Genomic DNA, 18,080 nt, shown 5'->3' with positions numbered 1-18,080 from the left:
GATAATTAATCGGAACCGTCGAGGCCGACGATAACACCGCTCGGTTATCCCGATAGTACGGAACGGGTCGCTTAAGTGGCCCGTGTCCGGAGTCGACCTGCGGCGAGGTGCGATCGCCGGGTCTACCCTCCGCGTGGGTACTTAGGTAGGTCGAATTTGGCGAACAACCCTATCCCACGCGCAGGGCCGATTGGCACGATCGTGGTGAGGCCGAAAGGCCCACCCGTGACTAGCTCCCGGCGTTAGTCCGAGAGGGTCACGACAGAATTGTCCGTCTGGTGGGCGACGTGCCGCGATTCGAGTTACGTGGCCGTTCGCACGCCGGCGGGCGCGAATTCGCAACAATATATTCATTTAAAATAAAAATAAAAATAAATTGCATTTTCTTCCTTGGATTTTGTGTGGATGGGTTGGTGTTGTGTTCGCATAGGCATGATGGGCTAAATGGCCTCCACCTGTGTCTGATTTCCTTGTAAATAAGTTGTTCATCGATCATAAACTGACATTGGTAAACAGACAGCCAGACAGACTTTACGCTTCGCGTGTGCGAGTAATAGTAATAATTTTTGACGATACTGATAAATCAGTCAATTTTGTTGTTTTAAAAATAGAACAAAAATGTGTGTTGAGGTCCCCTTATAAAATTAGCAAACTAACTATAATAACTTTCTCTTTAACTCCCTGAAATGCAATTGCTAGTCAAAAACAAACACTCAAATGCAAATCAAAACTCCAATATCGTGTGAACTTTACCATGACATTCATATTTCAAACCAAGCAAAAAACGATGCTCATAATGAGTCCCAACCCAACATCCTACTCATGCAACCTGTAAACATCTCTTGGGTAGGGAGTGAGGGATGTATAATGTGCTCCTCTGCTCCTTCAATGTCCCATCGAGTTATTGGTTCAAAGCACGGCCCCATCCATTGACACAAGTGCCGGCTGTACAGCTTGTCTGAAAGTAGTCTACACAAACATCACCCACTCTGCTGGACAGTTGAACGGACAATATTGTTGCGAATTTGCGCCCGCCGGCGTGCGATCGGCCGCTCGACTCGAATGGCGGCCGCCTCGCCCACCGGAATGGACAATTCTGTCGTGACCCTCTCGGAACAACGCCGGGAGCTAGTCACGGGTGGGGGTTTAACCCCACCACGACCGTGCCAATTGCCCACCCGCGCAGGATAGGGTTGCTCGCCAAATTCGATCAACCTAAGTACCTGCGCGGATGGTCGACCGGGCGATCGTACCTCGCCGCAGGCCGACTCCGGACACGAAGCGCTTAAGCGGTCCGTTTCGTGCTATCGGGATAACCGAGCGGTGTTATCGTCGGCCTCGACGGTTCCGATTAATTATCGGGCATACTAAGCCCACTACAAACCCTTTACGTGAAGCAGGATGGAGGGTCAATAAAGAAAAGACGAAGCGAAATGGGAAAACAGTTCACACAATGCACATTTATTACGCGACACACGGAGAGCACACACATATACAGCCAAACAGTCAAAATGCACATATAGCAGTAAAACAAAAGAAACAATGATGCAGAGTTACTACCAAACACGTGTACACATGGCAACTCTTATAAAGTTCAACTTTACAGACTGCGCCAACACACATTTACTCAAAAGCAAAGGAAAGAAGCCACCCTCATAGACAAGGGGGGCAGACAGGCCTGAAGTGACCTGAAGGAGCGGCCAGGTCCGCGAGACCGGGTGGGTCCTACCCGCGTCCTCGTGACGCGTTGGCGAATGAGCCGCAGATGTGGCCGCATGGCTGTGCCCCGACTCCGTGCTCCTTGGCGGGTTTCGTTGGCACGACGTTTGGAGTGGGGTGGGAACGGGGCCCCCTTCGTTACACTATCTCAGCACGGGGGAAAAGGGGGAATTGTTGATGCCCTGGGGGAGGGAGAATGGCTGGCTGGCTTGGGTCCCGCGACGAGCAATCTCCCACCGCGACCTCATCGCCGACCGCCGTCCTTCTCGCCTCGGACCCGAGCTCCTTGGCCTCTTCCCACAACTCTCCTCAGCCGACTGCAGAACCCAACTCGATGCCTTCGCCACCTGACTCCACTCTCTGCCAAACTCTGCCGCTGCCACACTCTGCTCTCCAACCAAAAACTGACTCTGCCACGATTCGCCTTGCACTCGCCGTTTTATAGGCCTGCAGGAGAAAACAATATGCAAATTTCCGGATCAGGATGGCCTCGGGGGTGGAGCCACGCTCGCCAATTGGTCGGAGGAAAAGTGGGCGTGAACCTCCCCTGATCCTAGAATTTGCATATATGGATTTCACACAGACGCGCCTGGAGGTGGGGCCAAGCCGCTCTGCGCTTGCTAATTGGACGGATCAGAAGTGGGCGTGTAGCGTTCTTGATCCGAATTCTCCCTCGGAAAGGCCGCTATTTGCATTCGCGGCTCGGTCTGTATCTTGAACGAGCCCAAGACAGCCCGACGCTCAGTGTTCACAGGTGGTGCGGGAATGGCCGTAGAAGGAGAGGTGAGGGTGGTGGAGGGTTTATCGGTGGTGGTTTGATGGTTATGGCGGTTGAGACGTGGTTGGTTCAAAATAAAGATAGAACAGAAAAACGGCTATCTCAAAGCGTCGCAGCCCGAATGAATCACATAAATTCCCTCTAAACAACGGGTTTGGGGCTAACTACACATGTACTTCGAGTTATCTCACCTACGGGCCCCGAATGGTGGTTTGCGAATTTCCACAGCCATAATAATATGTATCAAAGTGCAATGGCGACATGATGGGACACTCGACAGAGCCAACAATAGCCGAAGCCAGTGTTAAGGCCGGACAACAACTCGAAAACTGAGTGCAATGATCGCGTTAGTTTTGAAAAGTTTGTATATGAACTTGCTCAGTTAAAATAATAAAATAGTCCTTTTAATAAAATAATATAGAAGTTGTATGTGTTTGTCCATTGTAAAATGTCTGAAATTCTTGCAAAATTACATTGCTGTCTCATAATGTCTTCATCCTGAATGTGATGCACAGAGTGGTCCAAAATTATGTGAAACTTTTCAAACAGCCATCATACTTTTACTAATGTGACCCCTTTTTTTATTTTCAGGTCATCCAAAGAACAAGGTTAAATTATTTTTTTTCCATCCACGTTTCAACCATGTCGAACAATTTATCTGTGCTCCAGCAGACGGTCATCTTAGAGACGTTTTTTTGCAACGAAGGCATGATGTTTCCACACAAAGGCAGTTTTGTGGAGTCTATTCAAATGCAACATTCCACAATCCAAAACCATTCAACATATTGGTAAAAAGTTTAGAGACATTGAAGTGTGAAAGACCAAATTAAAGGACACAGTGGTTAAAAAAAAAAAAACTTTCAGTGAGAACACCTGGCAAAAGAGAGTCTGCAAGAGAAGCTTTGCAGCCTCATCCAAAAAAAAGTCAACGTACCGACTTGCGCACCTGGTGGGAACTTCTCGCACGACCATTGGCAGAATTGTACACGATGATCTGAAACTGTACCCGTGCAAGACACAGAAACTAAAGCACCAGACTGAAATAAATAAAAGGGAGGGGTTCGAATTTTTCTTGATTGGAAGGACATCCCACGGGTTCCCTACTCCCCGGACCCATCTCCTCCAGACTACTACCTATGGGGGTCCCTCAAAGCTAAAGTCTATGAAAACAAAACGCACACACAGCAGGAGTTGAAATATAGCATCAGAGAGGAAATCAGGCTGATAGCAGCTCCAGTTTTCAACTGAGTCATCGACAACTTCAGTGTCTGTGTGGCAGCTGTCATCCAGACATGCGGTGCTTCGATGGAGCACTTCGTCAACTTCGAGCGATATCACTCCTTATTGCTCGTTTTTCGCTTTCATAAACAAAAATTTAGCTAAACCTGTATATTATAAGATAAAAACAAACAGAATCGACCGGTAACAAAAACTGTTGTAGTCAAATAAAAAGTGACTCATCATTTTGGAGCACCCTGGATCCAAAGTCCTTCATGAGTCTGAGGTTGCGATAAAAATATGATAAATAATAAATAAAAACTGCGCAAAAAAAAAAACAACCCTACGAGGTGTATCGATGAATAAATAATATTACTACGTTGATCCATTCCAAACAGGGTGTCCTAAAATTCCATGTAAACCATGAAAAGCAGCCCGATTGTTCATACGTATAAATGGCCAATGTGACGCTTCACGTGACGTATGTATTACATGTGTGTTATCATGTCAGCTGCACATCAGCCCTTTGTGTTGTTGTAAGCCAAGTGTTTTTGAGATGGAAGTGGATTCAGTTCGAAGATGGTTTTTGCCACTTGTGGTTGTGAGTTTTTTTTTTTTGGTACTTCCCAAAAAAGTCACACTTCCATTTTCATTGGTTAAGTGACCGTTTCAACATGTTGACCAGATGCATCTGTTTCCTTTTCGTCTGCCAATGGAAACTCTCGGACTGCTTAGAGCAGAACTACATTTTGAAAAAGCAAATCTTGCTCCCAACTCCCCTCATGAGTAATTTTCGATGGTGGCAGCCATGTCTTGACTTTGGGAGTCCATGATTGGCTGTAAAACACATGTGAACCTTCACAGCCAACTACCAACATAGTGTTGAGTTTGTAAAGGATACATTTTAGCTTCCTCTAGTTTGGAACCTTCTATTCGCAGGTGTCCTTTTCTGTGGAAGCAGAAATGAACACCAGTAGATGCGAAATGTGCATATTTATTTCATCGTTCGTGCTTTGATCACTCAATTTTCGAGTACATGTTTCATTACTTGGAGGAAGAGATAAAAAATATATATATACTCAGTTACAAAGGCAATACTGTACATAGCATGTGGATTGTCATCGGCAAATGTGACATCAATCTATGGCAAAATCAGTATCAAATGCAACCAGTAAATCTACAAATGGTCTGTTTTACAGATCTGCACATGTGTAAAGGTGATCCATGCGTAAAGGTGAACCATGCGTGAGAGAGGGAGAGAGAGGGAGAGAGAGATAGAGATATAGAGAGATATATATAGAGAGAGAGAGAGAGATATATATATATATATATATATATATATATATATATATATATATATAGATAGATAGATAGATAGATAGATAGATAGATAGATAGATAGATAGATAGATAGATAGATAGATAGATAGAGAGAGAGAGAGAGAGAGAGAGAGAGAGAGAGAGAGAGAGAGAGAGAGAGAGAGAGAGAGAGAGAGAGAGAGAGAGAGAGAGAGAGAGAGAGAGAGAGAGAGACAGAGAGACAGACAGACACAGTGAGTGAGATAGGGAGTGAGAGAGCTTCGACCCGATTAACCTGCCAGAGAGAGCAATATCTTGGCAGCTGTCACAGAATGGCTAACAAGATGGCTTCACCATAACGCGGTTCGAGTGTGCTCAAGAAATTATTTGATAAGGTTACATATTTGGTATTATTCAGCAAATTCAGTTATGAAGCAGCAAATTAGAAAGCACTCTTAACATGTGCCAGAAAAGGTAATCCTGACTAATTCTGAGATGAGGGTTGTTATAACATGTTTAAAGTCCTGCACATCATGTTGCTTCCATGACTCAAATAATGCTAAATGTTCATTTGAGAATGCATCGTATGTGGCCTTGCATGGTGGCATATGTTGAAGGGACTGGAATAAGGTTGTACGGATGTGTTTGTGTCTCCTGGGACATCTACATAATAGTCGGAATGTAAGATTGGTGAAACCTTTTGATACACCCCACATTTCCCCATACGTTCCATTCATGTCCATCCTTTCTCTTCCCATTTCCTCCCTATGTCCTTCCCCTTTATTTCTTCCCTTTGACACGACATTAACCTCCCTTTTCCTCTCTCTCATTCCTTGTCTCCACTCATCTCAAATGTGATTTTGTTCGTCAACAACCCCCTCCAGACTCAACCCCCCCTCCCATCCCCCACTCCACCGCTGAGGCATGTCCACAGAAGAACTGGAGTCTAGACAGTTTGTGAAACATTAGTTTCACTCTCAGCAGAAGGTGGAACTGGAGACATGGCAATACTTTCAATTTGCAATGTCTCGTACAACGGAATGTCCGATTCCCGACATTGATCCTTCCCTGGAGTCAGGTAGGTGTTGGCTCCATCATCTCCCTGTCACACAGACCACAACATAATCCAGAGTTCATCTCCAATATGGGATGCATGTAGTTTGCACTTTTTGAATTATGTAAATAAAATAAGAAATCAAAATTAAGATTCATTATACATTAAAAATTGCATAAAAACAAAATTGGCAGTTGCCATGGTGATAGGAAACAGTACCAGAAAAACAAGCTTGCTTTCCTATGGGTCTGTTTGTACACAAAGCCAAGGCTCATGGAAGAGTGAGAGAGTGAGAGAGTGAGAGAGTGAGAGAGTGAGAGAGTGAGAGAGTGAGAGAGTGAGAGAGTGAGAGAGTGAGAGAGTGAGAGAGTGAGAGAGTGAGAGAGTGAGAGAGTGAGAGAGTGAGAGAGTGAGAGAGTGAGAGAGTGAGAGAGTGAGAGAGTGAGAGAGTGAGAGAGTGAGAGAGTGAGAGAGTGAGAGAGTGAGAGAGTGAGAGAGTGAGAGAGTGAGAGAGTGAGAGAGTGAGAGAGTGAGAGAGTGAGAGAGTGAGAGAGAGAGAGAGAGAGAGAGAGAGAGAGAGAGAGAGAGAGAGAGAGAGAGAGAGAGAGAGAGAGAGAGAGAGAGAGAGAGAGTACACCAACAGGTGAGTTGAAGGACAAAATGGAGGGAGACTTGGGGACAAATAAGGGAATGTGGGGAGGATGCATGGGGTGGACAAGATGGATGATACAGAAGGCTCTTCTCAAGTTTTCCAATTCCTCAGTTTATAGAGAATTTTGTTTTCAGCACAGAGGATAGTGAGCTTGTTGCAAATGAGTCAAATGTCTAGAAGGTATAGCTAATTGTATCCAATAGTGTCGTCGGAGGCAGAAGCAGAACTTCACCTGCTGACCTATGTACACTGAAAGAATAATAATAATAAAAGAGATGAAAATTCTGACCCATCCCTAATTTCCACGACATACCCCACATGTCACACCTTCATTTATCATTTCCTTTCCGGGACTCAAATCCCCCGTTCCCTCCCTTCCAGTCGATCCCCTACTTCATCACAGACTCACCTCTTCACTCTTCTCTGTTCTGCTTTCTGTTCACCTTTGACTACATCCTGTCTGATAGGATGAAAGCTGACATGACCTCCATTGACAATAAATGTGCAAAAGTAGATACAACCCACTTCGGGCTGGTAATTAAGGTTCTAGGCCTGGGTGCATAAGGTGAAGCATTCTTGAGGATTTACATCAATATTTCCTCGAGTTTCTCTGGAAGGAAATCCTTAGAGGATCATTGCATATTCGAATATTCCTTACTTTTTTCCTTAAAACCCTCCATAAACTCAAGGGAGCCCCCCCCCTGTCTTTAAACACCAACCTTTGAGTTTCTAAATATCGGTCTTCATGGAAATGAAGTCATTTCTACAACGACATGTTTTAAATACAGGAATTACCTCCGCCACCAAAGGTGAAGGACGTTATGTTTTCACCCCTTTCTGTCTGTTTATTTGGCAATTTTTTTTTTTTAAACAAGTATGTTCATCACCTCCGTTTGTTTGTTATCCCGCCCCCCGGAGGGAGGGAGTGGGATATTGTAATCGTCCGGTTTGTTGTAGATTTCGTCAAGTACGTTGGTCGGTTCAGTTTGTGAGTTTGTTTGTGTGTACGTCTCGCTCTACAGGTCGCATTTCGAGTCGGAATGTCATGGAACTTCACCAATGGACTTATTGGCCACCAGAATAGAACCCTATAACTTTTGGCATGTCAAGGTCAAAGGTCAAGGTCACAGTGAGGTCAAACATCCAAAAAAAAGTTATAACTCGAGAACGGAAGAAGCTACCATTGTCAAATTACACCACATGATACAGGAGGGTGGTGGCTAGTGCTGATTAGATTTTGGTCAAAATCGGTCAAAGGTCAAGGTCACAGTGAGGTCAAACATTCGATTTTTGATGGTTTGGTACAGAATCATCGTAGAAACTTCTGGTTTGCGTCGCTACCTTCTCTAGGGACAGCTTTTATTAGACAAGGTCAGAGGTCAAGTTGACGATTTCGTAAGTAGCAGTCTATGATTACTTGACGAAATCTGCGATTTTGTCAAGTATGTTGGTCGGTTCAGTTTGTTTGTTTGTGTGTACATCTCGCTCTACAGGTCGCATTTCGAGTCGGAATGTCATGGAACTTCACCAATGGACTTATTGGCCACCAGAATAGAACCCTATAACTTTTGGCATGTCAAGGTCAAAGGTCAAGGTCAGGAAAAATTCCTGAAAATCGTGAAAATCCGTATCTTTTAGCATGGGCCGATTTTCAAAAATTCATGTCTCTGCCAAATCTTAACGGATTCCTTTCAAATTTGAAACACGGACGTAGGAGGGGAGTATCTTTGACTGGATTAAAAATTGGTCACATCCGTTACGGATTACGGAGGTGACAGGTATTTTAATTTAACATGGTAAGTGCTATCTACGGTTTTTCGTGGTAGTCATGATCACTTATGAATTTCGTCAAGTCCTGGCCCTATGGGCCATTTTTATTTGTCTGTCTGTCTGTTAGCAACTTTATGGCAAAACGGCTTTAGCAAACACTATCAAATTTAATCCACAGGTGGGCAATGAACCTTGGACGACCCCATTAACTTTTGGGTCCAATTGGATCAAAGATCAAGGTCAAGGTCACGAAAAGATCAAAATCGTTTTTCGCTCATAACTTCATCAAAAATGATCTGATTTACTTCAAACTAAGCTTATAGTGAACCTTATTCTATTTGTCACTTATAATCCTACCCATTCCTACAGTGAAAAATGCATATTTGTGAAGATCGGTAGGGTCCGAAGTTTTGGGGGTCATGGTCATCGGTCAAAATTACAAAATGGGCGGGATTTGTTGTGCCTGGCACCACTTGTTTGTTTTGTATTTGTTTGTCTATCCGCTCGCCTCCTGCCCAAACTGCTCAACCGACCGTTCTAAAAATTTCAGAGATTAATGTCACCGACCCTGCGACGGTACTGCATTGAAGTTTTGTAAAATTTGGTCGACCGAAAAGGTCCGCATAGGCCAAAAGGTCAATTTGAGCCAAATTGTATAAAATCATCAAATTTCATCCGATTGACTTGAAATTTGAACAGGATTTGCATATGAGGTCAATGAATTCAACCACCTATTACTTTTGAGGTTATTTTAGGTCAAAAGGTCAACATAGGCCATAAGGTCAACCCAAAATAGGCCAAATTTTTTAATCGTTTCTAAAAGTCAATTTTCATCCGATTAACTTGAAATTTGAACAGGATTTGCATATTAGGTCAATAAATTCAACCACCTATTACTTTTGAGGTTATGTTTGGTCAAAAGGTCAACATAGGCCATAAGGTCAACCCAAAATAGGCCAAATTTTTTAATCGTTTCTAAAAGTCAATTTTCATCTGATTAACTTGAAATTTGAACAGGATTTGCATATGAGGTCAATGAATTCAACCACCTATTACTTTTGAGGTTATTTTAGGTCAAAAGGTCAACATAGGCCATAAGGTCAATCCAAAATAGGCCAAATTTTTTAATTGTTTCTAAAATTGTCAATTTTCATCTGATTAACTTGAAATTTAAAGACCATTTGCATATCAGGTCACTGAATTCAACCACCTATTAATTTTGAGGTAAACATAGGCCAAATTTCTAAAATGCTCAATTTTAATCCAATTAACTTGAAATTTGAAGACCATTTGCATATCAGGTCACTGATTTCAACTACCTATTAATTTTGAGGTAAACATAGGCCAAAAGGTCAACATAGGCCAAATTTCTAAAATGCTAAATTTTAATCCAATTAACTTGAAATTTGAAGAGCATTTTCATCTCAGGTCACTGAATTCAAACACCTACTAATTTTGAGGTAAACATAGGCCAAAAGGTGAAAATAGGCCAAAAGGCCAATTTGGGCCAAATTTTCTAAAATCCTCAATTTTCATCTGATTGACTTGAAATTTGAAGAGCATTTCCATGTCAGGTCATGGAATTCAACTACCAATTAATTGTAAGGTGAAAAGGTCAACACAGGCCTAATTTCTAAAATTGATAGATAGGGCCAAAAACTAAATATATCACAAAATGTCAAAAAGTTGTGGATGAGTTATGACAAAACAAGGTGGATGAGCTGAAGAAGTGACAAGAACAAGTGGATGGGATTTTGGTTCGGATCCAGCCCATCAGTGGGATACAAAACGTGAATTGTTCCACCTGGCAGAGGTATGCACTCTACCGAGTGCCATTCTACTTTGTGCTGTTTTGCCAAGTTGTCACTCCATGAGTGATTTTTCATTTGTTTGTCTGTCTGTTTTGTTTGTCTGTTTGTTTGTGTGCAGGATGTCTCAAAAAGTTGTGGACGGATTTGGATGAAATTTTGTGGACAGGTTAGATGTGTGACAAGGACGAACTGATTAGATTTTGGTGAAGATCCAGATCCAGATCCGACTACTAGGATTTTTAAAGTGATTCTTCACCATTGAGAGATAGGACCAACAACGATATACAGCACGATATCTCAAAAAGTTGCAGACAGATTCTAAAGAAACTTGGTGGACACGTTGGGTGTGTGACCATGATGAATTGATTCAACTTTGGTGAAGATCCGGATCCGGATTACTTGGCATGACTCGATCTTATCTTAAGATTACTTATCTTCTTCAATGACTCGATCTCTGAAAATCCATTCAAAGTTGTTTCCGAGTCATTTAACTCTGAGTTTTCCAATTCCTCAGTTTTAGTCTTTCTCATCCTGCTTCCAGCCTACAGCCGCTCCTTCAAGACAAATGTAGGTATTTTTCTTGTGACCCTTTCCTTGTGAACCTTAAATCCAGGCTTATTGCTCATTTCCATTCCCTTGTTCCTCCTTTTCATACCTGTAGAACCCCTTTAAGATGCAATTAAAATCCATTCTTCCCTCCGAACCACATCTGTCTTCAACTGACATCTTATACCTACCACTATCCTTACCTACTCCCCTTAACCCTCCGAACACCCAAATGTTCTTGCCTACAGCACTGCCCCTTCCTTCCTAACAGCCCTCATTTCATGTTCTGTGTGCACCTGTTTCTCACCTTGCTGTTGTCAGGTTAACCTTGCATATCCTCTGTTGCTCTAGTCTTCCAAGAGTTTATACATTTGTGTGGCTTCAATCGCTAAAAAATTGATAACCCTGCCAGGACTTGATGAATGAGATATCCAACACAGCTTTGAAATTGCATTGGTATTAAATAATGAAATAATGATGTCGACTCACCAGTTCTTGAATAACTGCTTCAGCACGAGCCACGCTTCCTGTGAAATAGAAGAGACGTGCGTTTTCAATCGTTCTCATTGCATTTAAACAGATCTATTTCCAGAAGGTGAAGGAGTGGGACTTAGAGGGTCTGGATCAGTAATGGGATGGGACAAGGAGTTAGGGTTTAATGTAAGGCATGCACATTATGATGAAGCAACACCATCTTTAATTGAACGAGGTCACAACCATCAGGCTCCAGCCTACCTCAGCATATCAATTTCTCCATTGGAGGAGTTTGAGCAGGCATCTAACATATTGAAGAGTGATATGAAAACTCTGGAGTTAAATTTAATGAAAGACACTTCGTGCAAGGATTTGCCTTCAGCGTGCGTGTGCTGAGCTAGCTTAAAAAACACAAGAAGAACAGCACCAACAAAACTTGATGATAAACACAACAAAGGGTCATGTTTTCATGGAAATAGATTTTTAACCTTCTCGACTTGATTGACATCTCCACTTGAAGACAATCAGCAGCAAAACCAAAGGGGTAATCACAGCAGCTACCCCGCCGACGATGAACCACAGTTTGCTTTTGTTGCTGAACCGCGTGATGTTGTTCTTTTCAGACTCCTCAATAATCAAATGTTTCTGCACCTTGGCATACTTGTTCTCCACCATGCAGATGTATACTCCATCTTGCCCTTCTCCCATGATGTTCAAGCTGCTGATTTTTGTTATTAGTCCATTTGGTGGTTTGCTGTGATTTAGCAGGTCAACAGCATTGACAAGCTGGCCCTGTGGGTTGAGCCAGGAGATTTTGGGTTCTGGCTTCGCCTCAGCTTCACACTTCAGCACGCTCGGCCTGCCGGAGTTGTCAAACTCCTTCCATATGCGCCGGATATTCGGCCGCACTGTGGGACCACACGTTTACGCTTCATGCAACACTGTGATACGAGGATCAACGAATAGGTTTTAAGTGTTAAATGTTAAAAAAAAAATAATATATATATATGTATAAGTTTTTAAGACAATTCTACTTTTAGTTAAATGATAAAAATGCAACTCTTGGGAGATATGATTGTCAGTGTTCAAACTTTTATATTGTTTATAACTTTCAATTCAGATATCTGAAAAAGAAGTAGTAAGTTTAAATATCAAAATGAACAATTGAATTAATGGATTTGAGATAGGATTTTTGTGTATTTAAGTATGAGCAAAAAAAAATGTGAGCAAAAACAAGTCTCGTTTCACAAGTGTGCCCGGTCGTGTAACAAACCGGTCACAGAAAGCTCGCATACAAGGACCTCTTTGGGTTTATACCCAAGAGGTTTAGGAATTGTCGTTGTGATCCCCACGCTTAAAAAAGGAAAATGGGGGAATATTGTAATTGGCTCCGTCTGTCTGTCTGTCTGTCCATCTGTCCGTTCATCATGCTACCTCCTCCAAAACGGTTGTGCAGAAATTCACCAAACTTGGCAGTTATGACTAAGACATGGCAAGAAGGTGCGAGAGCAGTATCATCTTTGGCCCCACCCCTTGGACTCCTGGGGTGGGGTCAAAAGGTCAAATTCCATCCATCCATTGGGACCAAACTTTGTGCAGAGTGTTGGTGCTGCTTAAGCAGTCTCCTCGGCTATTGGGCACAATCCTGGACGGGTCACCACTCCGACGCAGTATACCAGCATGCTGGCACTCATTTTGCCGACCTCGGAAGGATGACAGGTCGAAGTTAACCCCACCTGGTGTTAATTCAACAGCTGAGCAGGATTTGAACTCAGGACCTAAGGATCCCAAGCCCACCACCCTAACCATGAAGTCAACACCAGGCTTGGTGTGCAATTATGTACTCAAATACCAAGAATGCAATTATGGACACATTTTCAATGAACCTTCCTATATGCAATCAACATCAGGGGACGAATGAAATCTGTAACAATTTTTTTGGATTTGACCCTTGGTTCATGCCCAGGGGGTGAGGACTTAGGGTCACAGGGATCAAAACAGAAGATTTTATTTAAACTCAAAATTTGATGTGTAATTTGTCGTGGAACCTTTTGCCATCTTTCAACTTTCCTTTAGGTGGCGTGCCATCGACCTTGCCTAGTTTATTATGTCCTGCGCATGATTTTCTGATTTATAAAACAAGCAGATTATTTCGCTCACTGATGGACTAATTAGTCATCCTGTTTGCCAAATTTATCTGTGAATAGAGTCCCTTAACCCCTCCCCCCACCTCCTTCTCATCCTCACCCCCCCCCCCATTCGTCCAGATGTCCCTTCCCGCAAGAAATGTCTCACACGATGATGGGCTTTGACAGGCCCCTCCGTTGGGGGGGATGTGCGTGTGTGTGTGTGTGAGTGTGTGTGTGTGGGGGGGGGGATGGAAGAAGGACAAATTTACCCATGCAAAAAGTGCTTTAATTTAACCTCAGCATTGCCCAGGTAAAAAAGGAAGTTGTAATACCCTCTGCCACCGCTAAGTGGCGCTATATGGTACACATTTGTATGGATAATGTACACTCCCCTGCCTCCCTGTGGGAGGCCGCAACCATATAGGCCATGTTACCTCCCACACAAAGTTGTATTTGTTGTCAAAGTTTGGAATTTGTAACTTAAAAGATGTGGCCGTGCATCAGGATGAGAGAGAGAAGAGAGAGAAGAGAGAGAAGAGAGAGAGAAGAGAGAGAGAGAAGAGAGAGAAGAGAGAGAGATTGAGTATGTGGGAGGTCTTCATCAGTCAATGACACACACATTCATGAAATTATTTTACCAGTGTAAATACCTTTTTAACAGTGGATACCTACCATGAACTTGAAGCGTTGTTCCCTTTCCCACCCTTGTTTGGAAAGCAACATAATTCCACATGACCCCCCAATTCAATTGATAGTACTCAAATCGAAAGGTGTAAGTCCCTTCATCCTCCACTCTCACGTCAGTGATCTTCACTGACCCATTGCCTTCATTCGTGTTTCCAAGTGGTTGAAGCCTATTCTTGAATTCTTCTTTTTGGTACTTTGTGTCGCTGTTGTAGAGAACGACATCATCATGTTGAGCCTGATGTCTCGAAATGATCAGTTTCCGTTGTTTTATGGGTAATGCGCCCTCGTAAGTAAACTGGCAGGGAAGAGTTACAGCGTCGCCCCTTAGGGCGATCACCATTTGTTGTACACACATTTTCTTCGGTCCATCAATTGTGCAGATATTTGCATCCTGAACCTGTGATCCTGTGAAGAGCAAATATCAGAATTTTATGCGCACCTAGTTCTGGATTCAAAAAAACGTGCAAAAACTTTTAATTTTTCATAAATCAAACAACACTTTAGTGTAACATTCCATCTTTAGACAAGGATAAAAAGACATCAAATGTCATAGCCCCCGTGGTTTTGGTAATTTGCTGTACCGAGTTAAAAAGGCTAGTCCATATTTACAAGATTTATGTGTATATGCAACTGACTTGAGTGGTCATGTGACATGGAAGATTGTGTACGATTACGTTATTCAGTTACGTAGTTATATTGTGTAAGATAGTTGGTCACGTGACATGTATGATGTTTACGATTGGGAATGTAGCTTTCGCACGAAAGGGATTCAATGTTCATATATTTTGGGGGAGACATACTGAATTACACAAACAGTATGACATTTAATAATATTTATTTATGCCTAAAATAAATTCTACAACTGTAGACAATAGAAAATTATCATTCAATTGAAATTGCTGTTTTTGTAAACTGTACTAAAAGATGGTCGGGGTGAAATTGAAAAGAGTAATCAGAATTTTTTTTTTAGGTTTTCAGGAAAGATGCTTCATGGTATCGGTATGAAAAAGAACATTGAATAAAACAAGTAAAAAAGACATAAAATGTCATCGCTCCCATTGTTTTATTAATTTTGCTATACGGAGTTAAAGGACCAGCCCATATTTCTGTACAACTAAATTGGGCACCAGTCTATCAGCCAGCCATCTTTGATCAGATCACAAAATAAGACGAGGTGTACGTGTATACTGTCATGTACTGTGATTGTGCCAAGTTTGAATAAAATTGGACCATGCATGTCTGATCAATGGTTGGGGAGACATTCAAGTTAAAAAAAGGCCACCAGTTGGCCATCTTGGATCTGATCTCAAAAAAAATGACGTGCATATGTAAGCCAATATTGATTATTATTTGTGTGCCAAGTTTGAACAACGTCGGTAAATGCATGTCCGAGAAATGGTTGAAGACGTGTTCAACATCAGCTTTTTTACAACTCAAATGGCCGCCAATCGGTCATCTTGGATCTGATCTCTTTAAAAAAAAAAATGACGTGCTTATGTCGACCATCATGTGTTGTCTTTGTGCCAAGTATGAATAAAATTGGTCAGTACATGCCCGAGATATGGTTGCGGACGCACACGCGCACACACACACGCGCACACACACACATACACATACACACACACACACACACACACACACACACACACACACACACACACACACACACACACACACACACACACACACACACACACACACACACACACAAACCAGATATGGTGTTCTGCTATGTCGTGATATGTAGTTTTGCGAAGATAACATGTACTGTTCTTTGTTCTACCTATGCCCCTCTTTCCCCCTTTCTATGCAAATATTTTTGCAATAAAAAAGCTCGTCTTGTGAACGGAACTCCGAGAGAAGGAAGTTCACAACAGCTCATCCTGGTGTTGCTCTGTGAATTTGTTTCTTCCCATGTACACATGGATAAATGGTTCAACTCGCACTGGAGTTACTGGAGTGACGTTCGATTCTGCTGGAGGTTCGAGGATTTCCACCACACATCCACGGACACGAAAATTGAGACCAAATACATAAGCCCTCATTTCGGACCAAGTCCAACCGGGGGGCTAATAAAATTGTAGGGCCACCTTGCAATATTCTAAGAGAATGGGTGTTCAAAAGTGAGTGAAAAAGTTGGATAGTTGTCAAATAATTCAACCCCAACTTCCTTAAAACATTGTTCATGAAATGAAAATGTTGAGTGATAAACATGGTCCAGTATACAGCTGTACTATTACTACTACTACGACTACATGTATGTAATGGTTACGACTACTAATCATAATAGAACACCAAAAATAGTTATAACTTAATGTTTTACAAATTCTTCTGTTGAAAGGAGGTTAAGTTATGATAAGATAATTGAATAATTTTCTTGGTAACTCAGATATGCTTTATAAAAGGATTTATAACTAGGAGCCACTTAAGAAAAGAATGACCAAAAACAACACGTGGTATATAGGGCACACGTTTATATGAACCAAAATGGCCATCTTGGTTCTGATCTTAAAAATAAATGACGTGCAAGCTATCATTCATTATCTGTGTGCAAAGCTTGAACAACATTGGTCAATGCATATTCGAAAAATGGTTGAGAACGTGTTCAACATCGGATTTTTTTTTACAACTAAAATGGCCACCACTCTACCAGTCAACCATCTTTGATCAGATCGCAAATTAAAGCGAGGGACACGTGCATGCCATCACGTACTGTGTTTGTGCCAAGTTTGACCAAAATCAGACCATGCATGTCTGGGATATGGACGGGCAGGTGAGGGATTATCGACACCTCCTGTCTTGAGATTCCAATGGCGTGGAAGACCTTGTTTAGAACTGCCCCCAAGGGAGCAAGGTGTGAAGCAGAAACACCAGGGCAAAGTGGGGAGCAACACTCCTCGGAGTTCCTTATGAAAACCTTTTATACCGTAATAAGCTTGGTACCTGATCTCTATGGAGAATACCCATGCAGTGACTGTCCTATGATGACAGTTTTGTGACATGTTCGTCCCATGAAAGGTTATGAGAGACAATGAGACCAATGAGTTCCAGGGACTGCACATCTTACAGTGGCTGTCAAGAGAAACGGGTTGCATAGTCCGCTTTCCACTTGCTCGGCAGATAGTGAGGCCAGGAGTATTTTTCTCACGAGGGTGGAGTCGTCAGGTCTTTGGATAATCAGCTGGAGTTGAACAATTCTCCCAAATATCGAACAGGATGAGAACGTGACATTTGCCTGGACTGAAAGACATAATTGAAGCTGTCAAACAAGCATCCGATCCTTTCCAGGCCAACAGAAAGGGAAGTAACTGAACTGCTACCACCTGTTGTTGGGATGTCATTTTCTAAGAGGAATGAACAGTTTTTAAGAAAAATCAAAGAAATCATTTAGATAGATGTAGAACAAGACTGACTCTACAGCTCAAGATATGCCTGGTGTTGCCTTAATGGATAAGGGTGGCGGGCTTTGGATCCGAGGGTCCTGAGCTCAAATCCCACTTAGCTGTTGAATTAATACCAGGTGGGGTTAACTCGGCCTGTCATCCTTCCGAGGTCGGTAAAATGAGTGCCAGCTTGCTGGTATCCTGTGTCGGAGTGGTGACCCGTCCGGGATTGTGCCCAATAGCCAAGGAGACTGCTTAAGCAGCACCAACGCTCTGCACAGAGTATGGTCCCAATCTCCTCCTCCTGGTCAAGATGGCTTGAATGGAGAGCAGGGACTACAATATTAGTAAAAAAAAAAAAACCAACAACAACATTCAAGGGGAATGAGACATTAAAAAGACGCGGTATTAATACAATAACATCGCAACATCATATTATTAAGATGAAGAAATAAAAGTCGAGCAAAACTGAAAACATCAAAAAGGGATACCAAGATACAAGTTAAGAACTAGAACTGCACTCGGTAGAACACATACCCCCTGCCAGGCTGACCAGTTTA

General features: G+C 42.4%; 1 protein-coding gene across 5 annotated transcripts in view; it reads right to left on the bottom strand.

The window, feature by feature from the left end:
• Positions 1–5,101: 5,101 nt before the first annotated feature.
• Positions 5,102–18,080, bottom strand: part of LOC147009510 (fibronectin type III and SPRY domain-containing protein 2-like) — a 113,869-nt gene continuing 100,890 nt past the window's right edge. For 4 of the 5 annotated variants that reach the window (XM_085861265.1, XM_085861266.1, XM_085861264.1 and 1 more), the window contains exons 13-16: positions 14,123–14,542; positions 11,810–12,229; positions 11,337–11,374; positions 5,105–6,116 (exon numbers count right to left, since the gene is read on the bottom strand). In XM_085861265.1, coding sequence (XP_085717391.1) covers positions 5,961–6,116; positions 11,337–11,374; positions 11,810–12,229; positions 14,123–14,542 — 1,034 coding nt within the window. In that variant the 3' untranslated portion in view covers positions 5,105–5,960. Of the gene's footprint in view, positions 6,117–11,336; positions 11,375–11,809; positions 12,230–14,122; positions 14,543–18,080 lie in introns of all 5 variants that reach the window. The other variant, XM_085861268.1, reaches the window with a different exon arrangement.

Source organism: Eptatretus burgeri, chromosome 17 (assembly GCF_056783735.1).
Source record: "Eptatretus burgeri isolate ZD-2024b chromosome 17, Ebu_testis_v1, whole genome shotgun sequence".
Lineage (NCBI taxonomy): Eukaryota > Metazoa > Chordata > Myxini > Myxiniformes > Myxinidae > Eptatretus > Eptatretus burgeri.
The sequence above is the reverse complement of the archived record's forward strand: the minus strand, read 5'-3'. Positions and strand labels throughout refer to the sequence as shown.